Below are 20472 nucleotides of genomic sequence, written 5' to 3'. Positions count from 1 at the left end.
CATATTGCGCTATCAGTGTTTCCCACAGAATTTGATTCTATTTGTGGGGGCACCGCACCGCATCCCCCCCCAACGTTCTTGTTGCTCTGTGTTTCGTTGTTAATGAGTGAAACGCACCAGAGTTGAGGATCTGTGGGGTTTATTCTCCCAAAAATATCATTTACAATTTAGGCATTTAGCAGACACCTTATTCCAAAGCGACTTACAATGACCAATTACAGGGACATTCTCCCTGGAGTAACCGAGGGCTAAGTGCCTTGCTCAAGGGCACACTAGTTGTGGTGTTCCAGGCAGGATTTCAACTCGCAACCTTCCGATCATCAGCCGACCTCACTATCCATTAGACCACCTAAAAAAAAAAAAAGAAGAATAATATTATTATTTTTTTATGAGATCCATTTGTGGCGGACGATATTTAATTGTGGCGGCCTGCCACAAATAAATCAATGAATGGGAAACACTGCGCTATAAACCTGTGTGATAATATATGTGGTGAGTGAGTCACTGTAATATTTCTGACAAAATGTAATAAAATGTAAGTTGTCAAAGTAAATGTAGTGAAGTAAAAAGTACAATATTGGTCTTGAAGTAAAAAAAATAGCATTAAATGAACATACTTAAGTACCTTCAAATGGTACTTAAGTAAATGTGCTTGGTTATATTCCACCTCTGCGTACATGAACTATATGATCTGTTTTAAAAGGATGATTATTCTTCCTCTCTCTCTGCAGTCTTCCTCTGTTGTCTCGCTGTGTCGCTCCGGGCACCGCCTTCCTCCAGCTGACGGCAGGAGAGAGTATCATCGTGCTGTTCAACCTGACCACCCTCTGCACAGACCTGGACCCACAGGTAACACACACACACACACACACACACACACACACACACACACACACACACACACACACACACACACACACACACACACACACACACACGGAAATATTAGCAAAAGCTTTTTTACAACATTTTTGGATAATAGTATTATCCCTCCAGTAAAGTTGAAATGGACGGTTCATCCCCAATTACAGAGCTGTAGGAGTTGCTAGCAGTGGAGATGTTTTCATTTGCTCGACTATGATGATGGCACTTTGCTTGCGGTACTCAAACCCCCCCCTCCCAAATAAAATACTCAGAAATCTTGAAATACTCAGTCGAGTCATGAAGGAACTATTTTCTATCTTTCAGATTACAACTATTTGCTGACATATTACATATTTTATATATTGTAACCACATATCAAACCAACAACCCATAAAAAAACCTATAAACTTGACGCTCAGCCATTTCTGAGTTCACTTTAACTGCTCAAAAAACAAGCCTTTGTGCTAAAACAATGAACACTACTCTTTACTTTCCCTGTAGGTTTCTGCAGCTTTGGCGAGTAACTTCGGGGACGACATCGACGCCACAGATATCTCTGTCCTCGGGAACGAGAGCAACAGCCTGTCTGTCGGGCAGCTCAACAAAATAAAACCTGCAGACTTGTTGGGGGCGCTCACCACCCTCAGCACGGTGACGGGCTGGAATGAGGGCCAGGCCAAAGCCATCATCGTGTCTCTGATCTCCACGGGGGCCATGAAGGTAGCTGCTCTCCGTAGAGTTCAGATCTGATGTCTGTGATCACATAAGTCAGAGTTTAGACATCTCATCTGCAGAGGTGGGAAGCAGTGGAGTACAAATACTTTGTTACTGTACTTAAGTACATGTTTCTGGTATCAGTACTTTACTCCACTACTTATTTTTCTGACGACTTTTTACTTTTACTTTTTACATGTTGAACCCAAATACCTGTACTTTCTACTTCTCACATTTTCCAAACAGGCTGGTTCCTTTAGTTTGAATGTGTGTTTGGTGGCATGATCATTATTATTTAGAGTCATTGCGTGCCTATTGATTTGAACACGATCCGTGTATCCATCATTTCCTGGTCTTCTCTAAAGAAGAGGGACCAATGAAAAGGTTGTCATGTTGCCGTTGTTCAGCATGGAAACATTCATTAGCTAACAATGACATTATTGTTCTATTAATATAAAGGGAGGTCAGGTACTCTTTAAAACAGCTGCTAGTTATGGGTACTTTTTACTGAAGTACATTTCAAAGCCCTCTTTACTTTTACTTGAGGAAAGAAGTTTAGTCAGTACTTCTACTTTTAGAGTATTTTTAAACACGAGTATCTGTACTTCTACTTGAGTAAAGGATGTGTGTACTTTTGCCATCTCTGCTCATCTGTGTCTTTAACTTATTTATCACCCATCAGATCAACAGCTCGTCGTCGTTGCTCATGCTCGGTTCTCTCGTCGTGGGAATTCCTTCGAAAACGTTCGGCAGCATCAGCGGCTCCCAGCTGCTCGCTGCGTCCAAAGATCCCTCGTTCCTGGAACACATCACCACCGCTTCATCGATCGTCCAGCACACCTTTGTGACTCAGGTATGACAGCTTCATTGTTCTGTTACAGGACTGTATTTATATGTTTCATTAAATATTCAAAATTAAGCATTTTAGCTGTAGTTTAAAGGACAGTTTCAAACATCAATGGAAAGGTACTGTTGCTACAAATTAAGACGACACACCAAAGTTCAAGTCGTGACTTATTGGACTAATTTAAAGATATACAATTTCCCCGACCTGTAAAAGTAATTACAGTTGGAAAAGTCCTTGGAGAATGATCGTATAAACATTGAAAAATAGGTGACGTGTATACAGTGTAAGAGAAGGACCTTTATGAAGCTGCACCAATTGTTTTTCAGTCTAGCATCCACACATTTGTTTATATCGTTATTCAATGATATTAAGAAAATACTGGAAATAACAATCAGACAAGATTGTATGGGTTATGCATGAAGTTTGAAGTATTTGATTTAAATGTAATCATTACAAGCTATTAGAGATACAAAAAGGTTGGGGTTGTAAGTATAGCGTTTCATCTGTGTACATATAGGTTGTATGTTCAAGGAAATTTGAGTTATGGGTCCTTAAAAAGTCATTGAAATGTTTTTGGATTAGACAATGTGTGTGAATCCTGTTTAGGAGTCACCTCCTCAAAATCCTGTTCTTGCAAACCTCCAGTGGTTTAACCTTTCTAATAGATGCAGTGATGAAGACATCTACTACTTAAATACAGAAATCCTTCTCCCATCCTCCCACAGATCATCTCAGTCAACACCAACAGTGAAATGATCATTCAGAATGTTCCGGATGAATTGGCCCCAGAGATCCCTCGAGCTCTGCTGCTCGGCCTCTCAGGCAACAGCAACGTCCTCACCACGCTCAACAAGAAGAAGTGGAAACGGCAGCAGGTGAGGGGATTCAACACTAAACACACATTTGAACTAATATATAAATAATATATAATTATAATATAATAATATATATACAGTGGGGCAAACAATTATTTAGTCTTAAACTTTATTTAGACTTTATTTAGACTTAAAAAGATGACAGAGGCCTGTAATTTCCATCCTAGGTATATCTCAACTATGAGAGACAAAATGAGAAAAAAAAATCCAGAAAATCATATTGTCTGATTTTTAAAGAATTTATTTGCAAATTATGGTGGAAAATAAGTATTTGGTCAATAACAAAAGTTCATCTCAATACTTTGTTATATACCCTTTGTTGGCAATGACAGAGGTCAAACTCGTTAACGTATATACTGATAACGAGTTCAAACAGGTGCCATTAATACAGTTAACAAGTGGAAGACAGAGGAGGCTCTTAAAGAAGAAGTTACAGGTCTGTGAGAGCCAGAAATCTTGTTTGTTTGTAGGTGACCAAATACTTATTTTCCACCATCATTTGCAAATAAATTCTTTAAAAATCAGACAATGTGATTTTCTGGATTTCTTTTTAGTTGAGGTATACCTAGGATGAAAATTACAGGCCTCTCTCATCTTTTTAAGTGGGAGAACTTGCACAATTGGTGGCTGACTAAATACTTTTTTGCCCCACTGTAGCTCTCTCTCTCTCTCTCTCTCTCTCTCTCTCTCTCTTTCTCTCTCTCTCTCTCTCTCTCTCTCTCTCTCTCTCTCTCTCTATATATATCTATATCTATATCTATATAGATATAGATATATAATTCCAAAGCTGGTAAAGACCTTTCAAATGTAACAATAATATTCATATAAGAAAAGTACTGATCTAATAACAGAGATTTGTTCTTGAATCAACTTTTTCATGTACTTTTATTTCATTTTAAATAAAATGAAACATTCACACACAGTTAATGTAATTAGATTATACATTATTAATGCCATATATTTTTGCATGCATTCACAGTAAATATGTATTCAGTATGATAGCTGTCTAACAGAAGTTAAATCCATTTCTCACTTATTCTGACAATCTACTTAAACCCAAAATAAAAGAACGCAATAAAAAGAGTTGTTAAATAATAGAGAAGTCATGTTTTAATATGAAGTCACGTTGTAATAACAATAACTAATCTAACTAACTAACTTCCACCACTTTTTTCCCCACTGTATATAAACACACACTGTTCTGTAAGTCCTCACGTCACATGATGTGTTTATTCTTTCAGGCTGAGCTGTTCTTTGGAGTTATAGCTGTGGAATCTGCAACCACGGAGCTGGGAAGTGCAAACAAGTGAGTTTTAAGGAAGTTTTAAATAACGTAAGAGTCAGGAAAAGTCCAGCATATGGGATGGAATTAGGGTTGGTTGCGTGATAAATGGGTATTACAGATAACCTGGATATTTAAAAAATCTATAAAAATGTAATATTCATATGTTAAACAAATATAATAATATTGTGTGAATAATCAGGTGCCCTTATCAGAACAGACTTATCATGTCTGTTCCTTCTGCTTTGGTCCCCTTTTCCCATCACCCCACACACAAATATATGTACGGTAATTCATTTGCCGAAAAAGAGACAAAAACACACAACAAATGAAAATACAGATGAATAGCATTAATAGCAAAATAGTTTTTTTCCCACGAACAGATAGTATCTTAATCTTGGCCTCAGTAATAGTGTATACCGTGTACGTATAATTGTGTATAGTGTATATCGAGATTAACGTGTGTGTGTTTTTATGTGTGTGTAGCTTGTCGTCCTCTGTGCTGCAAGGCTTCACGTGTACTGGAGTGAGGACTTTCAAGAAGGTGCAGATCAAGAAGCTGATCAAAGCCTGTCGGAGGAAAGGAAAGAGAAAGGTCACACTGGTGGAGACTCAGGTGAGAGAGTCTGTGTGTGTGTGCGTGTGCGTGTGCGTGTGCGTGTGTGTGTGTGTGTGTGTGGGGGTGTGTGTGTGTGTGTGTGTGTGTGTGTGTGTGTGTGTGTGTGTGTGTGTGTGTGTGTGTGTGTGTGTGTGGTAACTTTATTTGGCGAAAGTTAGTGATTTGAAATGTACTTAATTTAAAGTCTTTGAGTGACTTTAAGATATGTTTCAGATTCTTATTTATTTAAAAAAATAAGTACTTATTTCTCAACCATTTTTAAGGCTGTTACTTCTCTTTTATGTCTTTTTTTTTTTACTTTCACCGTAACATTTACAAATCAAAGCAGCGTGCAGCTATGTGGGAGATGTATCCCAAATAATGTAAACGCTTATTCTGCTCACCAACAGTTGACCTGCATGTACAACTACATCAAAAACGACTCCGACGCCACCATCTTCGAGCTGTTTCCTCCTGATATGCTGATGTACTACGAGTGAGTCTGGATTTAGGTTGAAAAACTGATTTTCTCTTGATTCCACAAATCTTCAGAGCAGTGTGTGTTATTGACCGACTCTCTGTCTGTGTGCAGTTACTCTCTGGTGCCAGAGGCCATGTGCAGGTCGTATTTCGATCAGCTTTCAGACGCAGACTTCTCCGTCTTCTCCTCCGACCTCAGCTACAAACGCAGCGCTCTGTTTGTTAACGCGAGGAGCTGCCTGGTGAGTCCACCAACAAACAAATCACATAAAATGTCCGCTTTAAGTTCCCGAAGTTCAACACTAAAAGAACTTATTGAACAAAAGTTAAACTGTCTCTCTTAGCTTCAACACTTCACTTTGAATGGGGTGACGTCACGCTTTGCCGAACTGCATTGTGGTTCCGTCGCTTCGCTTTGCTCGCTTCAAAAGTTGAGAAATGTTCAACTTTTGAAGCTTCGGCGGAAGCGTCAGCCGATCAAATCATATGCCAGTACAAGCTCTAGCCAATCAAACCGCTGCTTGTGTGTCCTTGATTGGTTGTCGGTCGAGTTTCAGACAAGCTCACCGGCAAGCTTCAACGCACGCTGCTGTATTGACGCTGCTAGACATTAAAAAGTGTTGAAACAACGGAATCAATTTATTGGAGGGAGATTAAGGTTAAGTGACGATATAAATGTTCAAATGAAATATCTATCAGGATGCCAATGTAGTTTTGATTCTTGTTGTCTGTCAGTGTGAATGCATTACATGTACAATACAGTCATTGTGATAATATCAATGAAAACTAGAGGCACGAACAATAGTGTCAAATAATAGCAATTCACTTAATATTTTTTAATAAAATTATTGTCCAGGACACTTTTTCCCGTGCAAACATGTGTTTGTACTGACCTTTCCTATCTCTGTAAACTTTTATTTTTACTTTTACTTTGGCTGAATGGTTAGTATTTAACTTTACCGCAATGTCCCTGTTTTGATTTCAGCTGTAGGACCTTTGTTGAATGTTATACCTCTCTCTATCTTTACTCCGTTTCCATCCCTATATCTTTCCAATAAAGGCAAATCAAATGAGATCAAATGAGTTCAGGACTCCAGAGTAAAGATATGAGCGAAATTCAAAATGTGTTCCATTAAGACTCTTTTTATGATATTAAATATAATCTGCTACCACAACGAACCCCGGATTTAAACTGTACATTAATGTCAGCCTGAATGAAAAGCTAACCGTATTCCAGTCTGTGCTTAATGTCTGTTTCTAACCCTTCTGTCTTCTCAGGGTATAACCAACACGAGTCTGACGGAGGACAATGTGTCGGTGCTGGGGAACATGTGCTGCGTGCTGGACGGGTCGTACATCGAGATCTCTGACCCGTCCATCCTGGAGAAACTCAACAACTGTCCGGACCTCACAGACGCTCAGGCGGCCGCTGTTGAAGCTCTGCTGCAGGGCGGGAAGACTCAGTACGGGTACGTCAACAATAAAATACATTTATTATCAAGTATTTTGTTAACTTGTTAGAAAACCTTTTTTATTTCTTAGAAGCAACGATAACATTTTTCCTGTTTCTTAAAAAAAAAAGGTCAAAACAGATAAAACATTCAAAGAAAGCAAAATATATAAGTTTGAGTTTCAGTTTGATAAAAATACATGTCTTTATTTTTAACCATAGAGCTGCATCGACATGGACATTACAGACTCTGAAGGACCTCGAGATGTTACCGCTGTATCTGACTTCCAGCTTCTACGATCACTTTAATAAAGTGAGTAACAAACACGTGGATTAATGCAAATCGAAGAACAAATTGTGATTCCATTAGTAAGTGAGAAAGTAGCTAAGATTTGATTTGAGTAGCAAAGTGCTTCACAGAGGAAAACATGGATATACATTTATAAACAGAGGATTTAAATAAATTACAGCTCCTATAAGGGGAAGGAAATGTGGTAAAGAAGAATTTTAAAGCCGTTTGCAAACAAAGAAATATATAGTATAATAAGTTTGATATGTGCAAAGAGGAAACACCATATAAGGCACTGTAATTTATTGACAGTACATAGTGCCATTATGTCGCCTGCTTGGTGATGGATTGAGATTTTCTTGAGTTTCATTTTGTGTTTTGTTTTGTTCCTGCGAGCAGAAAACAAAGCGGACGTTCTTAAAGTACTTCCTGACGGTTCTTAAAAGCAACAGAGTGAGCAGAAAGAAGAGGAAGAGTCTGAAGAAAGAAATAAGAAAGTCCATTAAGAACAAATCAAAGCGATCTGTCGGTGAGTCTCCCTCCTTTATCCGCTATCATCTCTTCAGGAACTCACCGTATTAAACATTCATCTTCCTGTGTTCAAGCCGCTGAGTGCACTGTAGGAGAGATCAATCAGGTGATCATCAGCGATGAGACGTTCCCCTTCGACTATGACGACATCACTCAGTTTAACTGCTGCCTCAGCGCCTCCACCGTTAAAAACAACCTGGACGGCATCACGGACAAGGTGGACGACGAGGATTACCTCAAGATCGTTCTCAGCAAGCTGCACGAGGTGAGTCACGGAAACATGTATTTGTAAATGTCTGATCAATAAGAGGTCAGGCTTGTTGCTGCTGTTTAAGTCCATTTCATTAAAGGAGTTATATACCTAAAATCTGTATAAATTGTATACACTTCTTCCCTCCCTATACGTACCAGAAAACTTTATTTGCAAGTCAAAAATGTTATCTACGTCAGCGGCAAACATTTACACACAGTGAAATGCAATCTAATCTAGGACGCTTGATGGCCTATCCACATTTATCATAATGAATATCACTTGTTTTGTGCACATTCAGTATTTCTTTAATATATATAATCAGTTCTATGGACGTCTCTTTAGTTTTGTGTTTGTCCTGAATTGTTATTACTGAATCATTCTTAAATATTCTGTGTTATTTGCTTCTTTGGTTTGGTGGTCTGTCAAAGGTGTTGTTTTTTAACAAACATAGAGTAATATGTTTAAGAGTGTGCAAGCGTTCACTTATTCTTGTACCATATGGAAATGGAATAGGAATAATGTAAATCATATTTGTCCTTATGTTTCCATAAGTCTGTTTATGGATACAAGACACTTTGATAATGCTACTCAGGATTTTCCTTTAAATTATTTGGGACATTATCTTAGCTTCTCCCACCCTCAAAGTCTGATTCCGTTTTCAATAATATATCTGCATTTAAACTCTTTGAGTGACTCATCCTCTCATAAGTGTCTCATCTTCATTTTCCCTCTGTTCATTTACAGATACATCTCCACAGAGAACTTTAAACAGACTAACTGACTCTTATTCTCACATATTTGAAGGCGTACTCCAGCTCTGACATCCCAGAAGACCAGGTCCAGCTCTTGGGCCCGGCGTCCCGCGTTGCCACAGTGGAAAGCATCGACATGTGGACCATCACTCAGATCGACACTCTCTCCTCTCTGATGGACTCGGACAATGGGGACTGGGACTCGAGCCTGGTGAGTAGAGAATTAATTAAAGGGGACCTATTATGCAAAAAGTTTCAGGAAAAAAGATTATTTCTCTTTTTCTCCTGATCCATTTCTATAAAAACCTGTCTGAAAATGAGCTGATCAGATTTTGTCCACTTTATGATGTCATAACGATTTTTTTTGGCTTGTGTAACCATTAGCCAATCTTCATGATGTAGTCACCTGGAATGGTAAATTATTAATAAAATAAATAAAAACCTTCAAATGAGAAGGTGTGTCCAAACTTTTGACTGCTACTGTATGTGTACAAATATGTGCTTGTGTGTCCTGATGAATGAGTGTTTCCTGTTGTCACCAGGCGAAGGCCATCGTCTCTAAGTATCTGAGTACTGAGGGAAACAGTCTGGGCAGCGCGGAGCTCAACAGCCTCGGAGGAACCAACCTCTGCTTCCTCGATGTCGACGTCCTGCAGAACATTTCCTCACAAAGCCTCAAGTAAGGGTCGTGTGTGTGTGTGTGTGTGTGTGTGTGTGTGTGTGTGTGTGTGTGTGTGTGTGTGTGTGTGTGTGTGTGTGTGTGTGTGTGTGTGTGTGTGTGTGTGTGTGTGTGTGTGTGTGTGTGTGTGTGTGTGTGTGTGTGTGTGTGTGTGTGTGTGTGTGTGTGTGTGTGTGTGTGTGTGTGTGTGTGTGTGTGTGTGTGGATTAATACACTAGGATCATAACATGTGAGTCCAAACAGTGCTCGACTGTCTGTTAAAATATGTTGTACGTGTTAAACTGCCGCTTGATTCAAGTAAAACATTTCAGAAAACCGCTTCTTCTTGCATTAACATCCACACAGGAGATGCCAAATGATGATGATTGTAGTAGAACATAAAATATAAATCCAAATAAATAGTTTTTTACAGTATTTCATAATTTAAATGTGTGTACTTAATCCATTATACTCTTGTTTATTTTGTTTGTATCCAGCACCTGTAGACAGAGGTTTTTAGCTTGAGTCTATTTTCGTCTCTTACTCTGTGTCTTACTCTTGCTCTGCAGAGAGGCCAACGCCCTGACGGTGTCCTCCTGCACCTTGCAGAAAAAGAAGGCCCTGTTCACCATCGCCAAAGAAGCGTTTGACACAAACACCCGCGCAACAAGTATCACTACTTCCACCTACCAGCTCATAGAACCTTACATGGGTAAGCAAAAAGACCCACACACACATCCATACAGCAACACTTTATTTTGAACACAGTTAATCCCGTTTATTTCTGTCCTGGCCTGCAGGAGGCGCGGATTTATCCTATGTCAAAAGTCTGTCGACCTCCGACATCAACATGGACATGGCTACCTTCACCGCACTGGACGAGAATGTTATACTGGTGTGTGTGTGTGTGTGTGTGTGTGTGTGTGTGTGTGTGTGTGTGTGTGGGGGGGGGGGAAATAATCGATACATCATAGTATCGCGATACTTGGCGATATTGTATCGATACACGGATGCAAAGTATCGATATTTTATTATATAAACTGTAGCTTATCCCTCCGAAAGAATGTGTATATAAAACAGGAAGTTACGTTAAGACATGTATACAATTGAAATGAAAGTAACAAAAACAATGCCATCTCCTTTTTATTATTATTATTTACATAAACTATTCATATGGCAAATAAATAGCCCTTAACCAGGAAGGGAAGACAGACATGGATATGACCACATGGATGTGATTTGCAGTATATCGTATCGCAATACTTAGCATATCGTAGAATCGCAATACTATTGTATCTTGGCCTAAGTATCGCGATAGTATCGTATCGTGGGCAGCCTGGTGATTATGTGTGTTGAATATAGTTTTTTTTGTAAGCAGTGAGCAGTAAGGGTTGTAAGGTCGTTGAAGGCAGAAGTCTTTAAAAGGTGGACCTTTTCCGGGAGATCTTAAAGAGGCGCCAGCCATACTAAAGAAAAAGCACTAAAGCCGGACGCAGGTGGAATAAATATCCAAATCCCAAAGCATTAATGCAACTTTGCGAAGTTTTACTCTACAAGTTAAAGTCCTGTATTTCAATCTTTGCTTAGAAATACAAACCAACAATTTTAAATATCAACGTCTTGCATCAACTTGTGTAACCCCTGTTCTCAGAATAACCGAATGCAATAAATGAGAACACACATTTGGACAGCTCCAAACTGGAGCTTTCCAAATGTGTACACTGACAATGGATTAGTACCTCATACATCCCCACAAAAACCCTAATTACAGTATAAGAAGGAGTTGAGTAAATGTACTTGTTTAGTGGTTGATGCTACCTGCATGTTTCGTTAGGTCTGTGTGTTTTTGTTAATTTTCACACAAAAATCTTTGCTCTGCTCTTCATAGGACCTGACTGTTAATGACGTCAAAGGTCTGCTCGGCACAAACTTGGCAAATTTGAAGTCCTATGAAAACCAAACGCCAGTACGGACCTGGATTAGCCAGAGGCTCCAGACTGACCTCGACACGCTGGACATCGGGCTCACGGGAGGCAGGGCCGGCTCTACAACCACCAGCTCTCCAACCACCGGCTCTACAACCACCAGCTCTCCAACCACCGGCTCTCCAACCACCGGCTCTCGAACCACCGGCTCTGCAACCACCGGCTCTCCAACCACCGGCTCTCCAACCACCGGCTCTGCAACCACCGGCTCTCCAACCACCGGCTCTCCAACCACCGGCTCTGCAACCACCGGCTCTCCAACCACCGGCTCTGCAACCACCGGCTCTGCAACCACCGGCTCTCCAACCACCGGCTCTCCAACCACCGGCTCTGCAACCACCGGCTCTGCAACCACTGGCGCTCCAACCACCGGCTCTCCAACCACCGGCTCTCCAACCACCGGCTCTCCAACCACCGGCTCTCCAACCACCGGCTCTGCAACCACCCGCTCTGCAACCACCGGCTCTGCAACCACCCGCTCTGCAACCACCGGCTCTGCAACCACCCGCTCTGCAACCACCGGCTCTCCAACCACCGGCTCTGCAACCACCGGCTCTCCAACCACCGGCTCTGCAACCACCGGCTCTGCAACTACCGGCTCTGCAACCACCGGCTCTGCAACCACCGGCTCTCCACCCACCGGCTCTGCAAACTCCGGCTCTCCAACCACCGGCTCTGCAACCACCGGCTCTGCAACCACCGGCTCCCCAACCACCGGCTCTGCAACCACCGGCTCTGCAACCACCGGCTCTCCAACCACCGGCTCTGCAACCACCGGCTCTCCAACCACCGGCTCTCCAACCACTGCCAAAGCTGTGACCACCAAGGCTCCTACCACCACCACCACCACCACAATAAATGGCACCTCCACAGGTGAGTCACCATGTAGTAGTAGTAATAGTCAAGTCAAATTCCTCGTACTCGTCAACGTAGTTGGTAATAAACCTGTTTCTGATTCTGAATCTGTCACATGGTTCCTATCACCATATTCAGCCCTTCTTTTATTTGGGATCAATCACAGCTACACTGCGTTGATCGGAGGCTTTTAAAGTACCACATCCATCCTCTGTTAGTGGCTGTGGGGATGACATGAAAATGACCTCAAATCTGTGGGCATTTGAGAAGATTTTTGATAACTCTGTAGTGTCCTGTGGTTTAGATGGCCCTGCTTTGAGGAGCTAGCAAAAGTACCAAAACAAATGCGCCAGTCGGACAGCATACTAAAGCTCATGTTGACACTTTATAATAACTCTCACTTCCAGAAGGGTAGACAAAGGTCGACAGTGTTGACATTTATAAAACAAGTTAACATTAGAGACTCAATTACGCTAGTGTGCTATTTAGCTAGCAGACATTAGCTATTTAGCAAGTGAATCTATCTATCTATCTCTCTATCTCTCTATCTGTCTGTCTGTCTGTCTGTGTATCCGTCTATCTATCTGTCTATCTCTCTATCTCTCTGTCTATCTATCTATCTGTCTGTCTATCTATCTGTCTGTCTATCTGTCTGTCTGTCTGTCTATCTGTTTATCCGTCTATCCGTCTATCTATCTGTCTGTCTGTCTGTCTATCTATCGGTCTATCCGTCTATCTATCTATCTGTCTGTCTGTCTGTCTGTCTGTCTGTCTGTCTGTCTGTCTGTCTGTCTGTCTGTCTGTCTGTTTATCCGTCTATCCGTCTATCTATCTATCTATCTCTCTGTCTATCTATCTGTCTGTCTGTCTGTCTGTCTGTCTGTCTGTCTGTCTGTCTGTCTGTCTGTCTGTCTATCTGTTTATCCGTCTATCCGTCTATCTATCTGTCTGTCTGTCTATCTATCTGTTTATCCGTCTATCTATCTATCTATCTGTCTGTCTGTCTATCTATCTGTCTATCCGTCTATCCATCTGTCTGTCTGTCTGTCTGTCTGTCTGTCTGTCTGTCTGTCTGCCTGTCTGTCTTGCAACATTACCAGAGATCCTCTTTCACATCATCATGAAACAACAGTTACATTTATTTCTGATCTTTGTTGAACATAAGCTGGATATATTGGGTATTGGATGAATGATTTCAGTATTACTGATGTCTAAAGTGAGTTTGTGTGTCTGTTTCAGGAGCCCACATCCGAGCAGAAGCTGGAGTCACCTTCTCCGTCCTCTTCGCGCTCTTCATCGCTTCTCTTGTATGAAAAAATACATGGCTGATGTTTGTCATTGAGCTAAATGAATATATAGTTATACAAAAATAAAAAAAAGTGGTAGCTCCATGCTGCATTGTACTGATTTAACTGTGCAATAACCAAACAGTAAATGTAAATAATGTATCCTTAATTAGTTTACTCTTCAGCATCAAGTACATGCTCTGAATGTTAAATGCACTTTTTAGGCTCATATATTTACTACTTTTGTGTTTTTTTCCTGGTGTCTCAGGTGTTATGATTGTTAAAAAAATGAAGGTGAAATTATGTATTTAAGTCATTGCAAATCATATATAAATAGCCCTTTGTGTTCTGTAGACAGGCGTACTGTACCTTGATTAGGATAATAATAAAAACTTGATTTTTACATTGTTGCAGGATCATTAAAGTTTCTGTTGCTTGGTTACAGTTTATTAATATTACGGTTTGAAGTGAAAACATTTTCAGAAAGAGTCACACGCTTTAATCTGTGCAGGAAAACCAACACAATGTAGTTGCAAAGTCCTTATGAATAAAGTCTGTGTCTCGAGTCCAACCTTCTAAGGCGGCCACTAACAAGACGAATAATAGGGTTAACTTTTATTACTGGCATACTCAGGAAGGATAAATACATTTTCTGAGTATGACAGTGTTTCATTCAGGACGAAACGTCAGTCTGTAGTCCGACATTTCAGTTTGAGTTGCAACAAACAATATTTTCCACATGAGTTTATCTGAATATTATTTAATTATTTAATCATAAGTGAATCACTTGGATGTAAGTAATCAAAAAAGCCTTGTGTCAGTGGCTTAAACTTTGATTCTACTATCAAAACTTTACTCTTCTGATTGTTTGACTTATTGTTGAACAGCTTGAGTATAAGTTATAAGCGTTTGTACACGCCAAGTACAGCCTTGCAGGTGGGACAGGTGTGCTTTGCGTCTTTCAGCCGGTCCACACAGAACGGGATGAGACAGCAACCTAAAACAAAGCTGGAGAGGACAAAAGAGAATATCAGGATTCATGATGTAAGTGACTGCTAACATCTTATTTTTTCATTAATCAAAAACAGATAAATGGTCACTACTTGTTTATGAATTTCACAAGTCAGTTTCCTTCTGATCACAAGCACATCTGCTGCTGAAATATGAATTACACCTGGTAACGTACACAGGATGTTGTTGTGGAAATTAAACCGTTTCTTCATTAAAAAAAAATCTTTTCAATAGCCTCTATGTCATGTGACCGAATGACTCCAGATCAAGGCAACATTTTATTACAACACTGGACGAGTAAATCACACCTGTTTTGAGAAATACCACCCTTTAATAAAGTGTCATTAATTTATTTTATAACAACATTAATATTGAAAATAAAATGAGATTTATCAACAAAAAAAGCTGAATTTAGTTAAAATATTTTTTTTTAAGAAAGATTTGACTTTTCGATAGAGAAACAGTTTTCTTTTTTATAAGAAATTAAATGATTAAAAAAAGCACACAAATCCAATAAAAAGAGATGCATACTAGTGTCCAGAGTACAATGATGCTGCATTTGGAACCATTGGTTAACATGTTATGGAAGCTATTATACAAATCCAAGAGTTTTCAATTAAGAACTGCACATTTTTTGAGAATTGTATTAAATATAAAATAGAAGAAATACTAAAATCCTAAAAAACAAAAGATGTCTAGTTATTTAGTTCTACAACAATCTGGAGTCATAAAGACGCATGGCAAGGAGAGTTGTTACTTAAAGTGGACCTATCATGCTATATTTGAATAATATAGTGTAGGACCATATAAAGGTATTTATATATATATAAGGCATATTTATACTTTTTATTTTTCAAAATACCAAACAGATCATGTATTTTAGCCATTCCTGATTTCTCTCAATTTAACACTGTCTTTGCATGGGCTGATTCTGTGAGAACAGCACCATCTACAGGCCTGGCATATGTACTACAGCGTCTCCAGCGCTGTCTAACGGCAATGTCCGTGGCTGTCTCCTCCTGATTGTTGGAGTTGGCCCAATAGCCGTAGCGCCACTTCTGTGACGTCACAGAAGTGTTCAAATCTGGATCAGGCTGTATCAGATCCGTTGCAGCCCCTTTTTAAGAGGTTTGGGTATGGAGGAAAATAGAGAGGGTTGTGTTTGGTGACACTTGGTGAGTTCCCTGGAACACCGGGGACACATATATAGGTTTTCATATAAAACAGACAAACCCCAAAAAGCCAATAAAAGTAGTGTGTCCTCCTTGTCAAGTTTAGTAACAATATATGATAAATGAGACATGTTTCAATAAAGAAAATGCTGAATTTTCACATCAATATTCATATAAAGTAGAAACTGAAATATGAATATTATAATGACCCCAGTTACGCTCCACCCCTCCTTACCCACAGAGGAAGAGTCCTCCACAGAACAGGTAGGTGAGCAGCCCGGAGGAGTGATGCACCTGGGAGAGGACCGTCTGACGGCACTGAGGACAGGACACCTGGACCGGACCGTCTCCAAACGAACCGACTGCCACTGCACAGCATGTGGAGGGAGGAGAAGTGAAGTACAACAGACCACATGGGTTGCTCTTCAATATAAAAAAAGCTCTATTATCCCGTAACTTTTTTTTAGAAATTCTAACTCTTTTTTCAAGGATTCCAGGCTTTTATTGTCAACATAGCTACAGTGCAGTTATAACAATGCAAATCCTGTGACCTAAGATTTTCATTGTCATACTACACTGTACAGTAGATATGTACAAATGACAATAAAAGTATTGAGTGTTTCACAAAACGTTGATAAGAGTTAGAATTTCTAAAAAAGTTACAGGATATTGGAGCTTTTTAAAAGTGGTGAGTAACCCATGTTCTGTCGTACAGACGGTATAGACTCACCCACTGGTGTTTGTCCATTTGCCATAGTTCCTGTAAATAAATTGTATCAAACATTTAGGTAACTAGGGCTGCAACATGTATACTTTTTAATTATTTAGTAAAGGATTGTAGTGATCACAAATGCATCATATATCAGAATCAGATTATACTTATTGTCATCATTCTCAGGCACAAACAATGTCATAGGTTTCTCTCAATGCAGTTAAAGAAATAGGAATCAAATAAGTAGTGATAAAAGCAGTGGTCGCAGCATATAAGGCCCCAATTATATTAGATTAAAATTAATTAAATGTATTTAAATACTTTACAGAACTACAGCATACAGTATGGCTGGGTGTTCCTAAATAGATGTCATCAATATAAGTAATCATACATCTTTGAAATATTTCAACCTTTGGTTATTGACCGCCTCTATTTTGACAAAATAGGCATTATTTGAACAGTTTGAACATATTTTTTTTCAGTTTGGGAGGCACTTTTAATCAGGTGGTTTTGTTTGTGTGCAGGAACATTTTTGATTCCTAGAATATATTTTCAAATCTGTAATAGGTCAAAGAAATCTCACTATGTGACTCTTGTGAGTATCATTAACCATGCAAGTATCAATACGTACACACATACAGTATGGAATTAAACATTGTTGCTTGTTATAGTGCAACAAAGTTCACACTGTAACGCGGACAAATATCTTACAGATAGCTTCAAATCCTGTAAATACTATCAGTTAAACAAATGAACAGTTTTGAAACAAAGCAGAGTACTTACAGTCGTTGTAGAGTAAAGTCTGACTCCAGAGTTTTCCCCACCGTCGGCTACACCTCCTTCTCTTCCCCTGAAGTCATGAGATTGCTGAATTGCCTTCTGTGTGAGCTTCTCTGACCCAACCCTGCCACAAATCAAATGAGCGAGGAAATACTTTTATAACAACAATCATAGATTTCCTATTTCCCACATCTGTGCTTGAGAGGAAATCTCTTACCTTTCACATGGTATCGTTTTTTTGCAACAGTATATTTTTAACACATGCCAACAAAAAACCACAAACATATGTTTTAGGTTAATTTGATTTCTTAAATCTCGACAGTTATTTCCTCATGATAGAAATAGAGATCTGTGCAAATGACCTCCTCAAATGGAAATAAACAACTACCATCTGTTAAAGTCAAATACATACTGATTAACAACAAGGCACTTCATCACATAAGAAAGTAGTAAAAGCTATTTTTATGAATGAAGGAACATAAGATGTATAAGTATCCGGTCAACTTGAAAACATTTACAACATCCCTGTGTCTGAGAGACTTGCAGTGCATGGAACTAAAGACGAATGCCTCTCCATTCAGACTGAAATGAGCCGCACATGACTTCTACTGCTCCAAATTAAATCTGACATTTAACTCTTGGCTGAACACAGCGCTACGGGATTTCCCTTCAGCATCAAGGACGTACCTTCATACAAACATAAATCGATTTTTTTTTAAAGGCCAAGAATATATTATATCTTCTTTAAAGGTTTTGGTGATTTCTTGAAAGGCTTAGCATCGTAGTTTTGATCAAACACTGTCAAATAGACGTAAATGACACATTATTGGGAGTTGTGTTAAAGTTCCCATGTCATTGCCATTTCTACTGATCATAATTCCATTGTTGAGGTCTACTAGAATAGATTTACATTGTTCAATGTTCCAAATTCACATTGGTTTCTCATACAGCATCTCTGTATAGTATGTGTATTCACTCTCTGTCCTACACGGGTTGTTGGAGCTCCTGCCCCCCCTCCCTGTGAGCCCACTGTGCTCTGATTGGTCAGCTCGCCCACTCTGTTCTGATGAGTCAACCACCGTTTCAGCTGAACATCAGTGATTATGTGTTACAATGGCGTGTGTTAGCAACCAGAAAATGACACCAGTAATGACAAACAGATGAGAATGCTGCGTGGGGTCTGGGTGCCGTGTTGGCACGTAACGACTCCGCGGATTGGTCACTGTACCCAGGAAGGAAAAAATGGAAAATTAAAAATGTACTTAAAGTGTCAAAAGTTAACACAAAATGTGTAAAAGTTGGTAAAAGTATACAATAAACAATTAAACTGGTAATATATGATTTGCATGCACAAGGACTGCATATGGAAATGAAATGAAGCTCAGCGCAAGCTCTTTAAGGAAGACAGGTATACATTCACTCCGCAGCGGCATATAATCAGCTCATCACGGGCTTTCTGTTAACCTTTCACATTTCACCTCAATCTCAGCAGCCAATCACCATGCTGCAGCCTAACTCCTCTCTCCTGCAGTCAGCTGTGATTTCAGGTGTTCATGCAGCCGCCCGCCTCCTCCCCATCCACCTCCTCTCATCATATCCAGTGCCAGGAGAGTTAATCCAAAAACCTCATCACACCTCCTCTTCATCCCATCTCCTCCTCAAATCCAGATCTTCAGCATCATCACCAGTGTCTAGACCCCGGGGGGGGGTTCCCTATATGCTCACGGCTGCATTCCCCCCTTTAGATATACGATTTCAGGATCGCCAAAGACTTAACATTTATGGCATGTGTCAATAAATGTTCTTTAAACAAAATGAAGTCTCTCCTGATTGAACTAACATTTGGAATAAAGCTTCGTTTCCCTTTGAGATTAATGTATATTTATGCATGGCCCATGTTTACATTTAAATTGTCGCGTTACTGAAGGAACATCGATGCAATCTTTACTTCATAGTGCTTCTTATGTATTCAGTAAGAAGCAACTGATAAAACAAAGAAATGCATGAATGTAATATCACGTACTGTATGTGAGCAGAGGAGATTTCGATTTTTTCACGGTGACATTTTTTGCCGAAATCTTAATTCCTATATATCAACAACAGGACGACTTTTAGATGAAAGATGATTATTTTTTAATCAGTAAAAACAGGTGCAATATTTCACATGTAAACAATTGCAGCATCTCATTCTTAATACCTGAATAGTTACAAAGAAATTATATTTTTATTGACACAAGGATTCCTGTAAAAATAGATCAGTTTAACAAAACAACGATATCGCCTTCAAATAAAAAAAAGAACGTCTTTGCAAATCATTTCAAGTGCTCTAAGGCTAACCAACAGATGGGTTAGCAGGCGCCACATCTTCAGTATTAAATCATTATCAGCTTCATTAACCGCCCTCTGTCCCTGCAGCCAGAATATACACAACAACCAGAAACTACTGAAGTAGTGAGTAGAAGAACTGAAGGAAAAGGTATTGTCTCTGTGCGTAGCAGCTAGTAAGTTAATGGCATTTAAATTGAACTCCGTAATATTCCCTACTGAATCTTCAACATGTTAACCGTTTGTAGTGATAGTTTTGGGCATAATATAATTTTCCACATTATTGATTAGAGTCATGTCAGGGCAGGGGTTACGTTGCATTTCCCCCTGAACCATGTCAAACTACAATGCACGAAGCTTCCTATGCCTTACGGTCTGTTATATGTAGGCTTCTGAAGTGTCGAGTCTTTAGTGTCACATTCATCTCGAGTAAGGCAAAAAAAACTTGGTGTTAAATTAGAGAAACAGAGAGTTGATTATATCATGACTGTTGTTCTGATGGAATCAGTCCTGTGGAAAAGTTCATTATACTGAATCAACCATGTAAGCTGTATAGATAGATATTTATATATATCAGATTTAACTTGTTATTGCCAGCCCTGCTCTTTTTCTGAGACGTGGCCATTGCTTTAGTAATTCTTTTATATGCAAAGTACACTGAACAAAAATATAAATGCAACACTTTTGTTTTTGCTCCCATTTTTCATGAGATGAACTCAAAGATCTAAAACATTTTCTACATACACAAAATAA

General features: G+C 39.5%; 2 protein-coding genes across 2 annotated transcripts in view; one reads left to right on the top strand and one right to left on the bottom strand.

The window, feature by feature from the left end:
- LOC307033176 (uncharacterized protein) overlaps window positions 1-14122 on the top strand; it is an 18874-nt gene extending 4752 nt beyond the window's left edge. Inside the window, exons 9-26 of the mRNA XM_079671535.1 lie at window positions 732-849; window positions 1366-1584; window positions 2261-2431; window positions 3151-3300; window positions 4542-4606; window positions 5069-5198; window positions 5591-5676; window positions 5773-5902; window positions 6939-7129; window positions 7333-7423; window positions 7799-7928; window positions 8005-8195; window positions 8988-9146; window positions 9478-9614; window positions 10163-10305; window positions 10394-10488; window positions 11482-12451; window positions 13673-14122. Coding sequence (XP_079527661.1) covers window positions 732-849; window positions 1366-1584; window positions 2261-2431; window positions 3151-3300; window positions 4542-4606; window positions 5069-5198; window positions 5591-5676; window positions 5773-5902; window positions 6939-7129; window positions 7333-7423; window positions 7799-7928; window positions 8005-8195; window positions 8988-9146; window positions 9478-9614; window positions 10163-10305; window positions 10394-10488; window positions 11482-12451; window positions 13673-13746 — 3250 coding nt within the window. The 3' untranslated portion in view covers window positions 13747-14122. The remainder of the gene's footprint in view (window positions 1-731; window positions 850-1365; window positions 1585-2260; window positions 2432-3150; window positions 3301-4541; window positions 4607-5068; window positions 5199-5590; window positions 5677-5772; window positions 5903-6938; window positions 7130-7332; window positions 7424-7798; window positions 7929-8004; window positions 8196-8987; window positions 9147-9477; window positions 9615-10162; window positions 10306-10393; window positions 10489-11481; window positions 12452-13672) is intronic.
- Window positions 14123-14238: 116 nt separating this feature from the next.
- Window positions 14239-17742, bottom strand: LOC307033213 (lipopolysaccharide-induced tumor necrosis factor-alpha factor homolog). Its single transcript, XM_079671601.1, has 5 exons — window positions 17612-17742; window positions 17398-17518; window positions 16633-16662; window positions 16138-16270; window positions 14239-14727 (listed from the first exon to the last, which is right to left on the bottom strand). The coding sequence occupies exons 3-5, from the start codon at window positions 16655-16657 to the stop codon at window positions 14619-14621; spliced, it is 267 nt and encodes an 88-aa protein (XP_079527727.1). The 5' UTR covers window positions 16658-16662; window positions 17398-17518; window positions 17612-17742; the 3' UTR covers window positions 14239-14618.
- Between the last annotated feature and the right edge of the window lie 2730 nt (window positions 17743-20472).

The sequence above is a fragment of the Notothenia rossii genome, assembly GCF_949606895.1.
Source record: "Notothenia rossii genome assembly, chromosome: 1".
Classification (NCBI taxonomy): Eukaryota; Metazoa; Chordata; class Actinopteri; order Perciformes; family Nototheniidae; genus Notothenia; species Notothenia rossii.
Note: the sequence above shows the minus strand (reverse complement) of the source record. Positions and strands in the feature narration are given on the sequence as shown.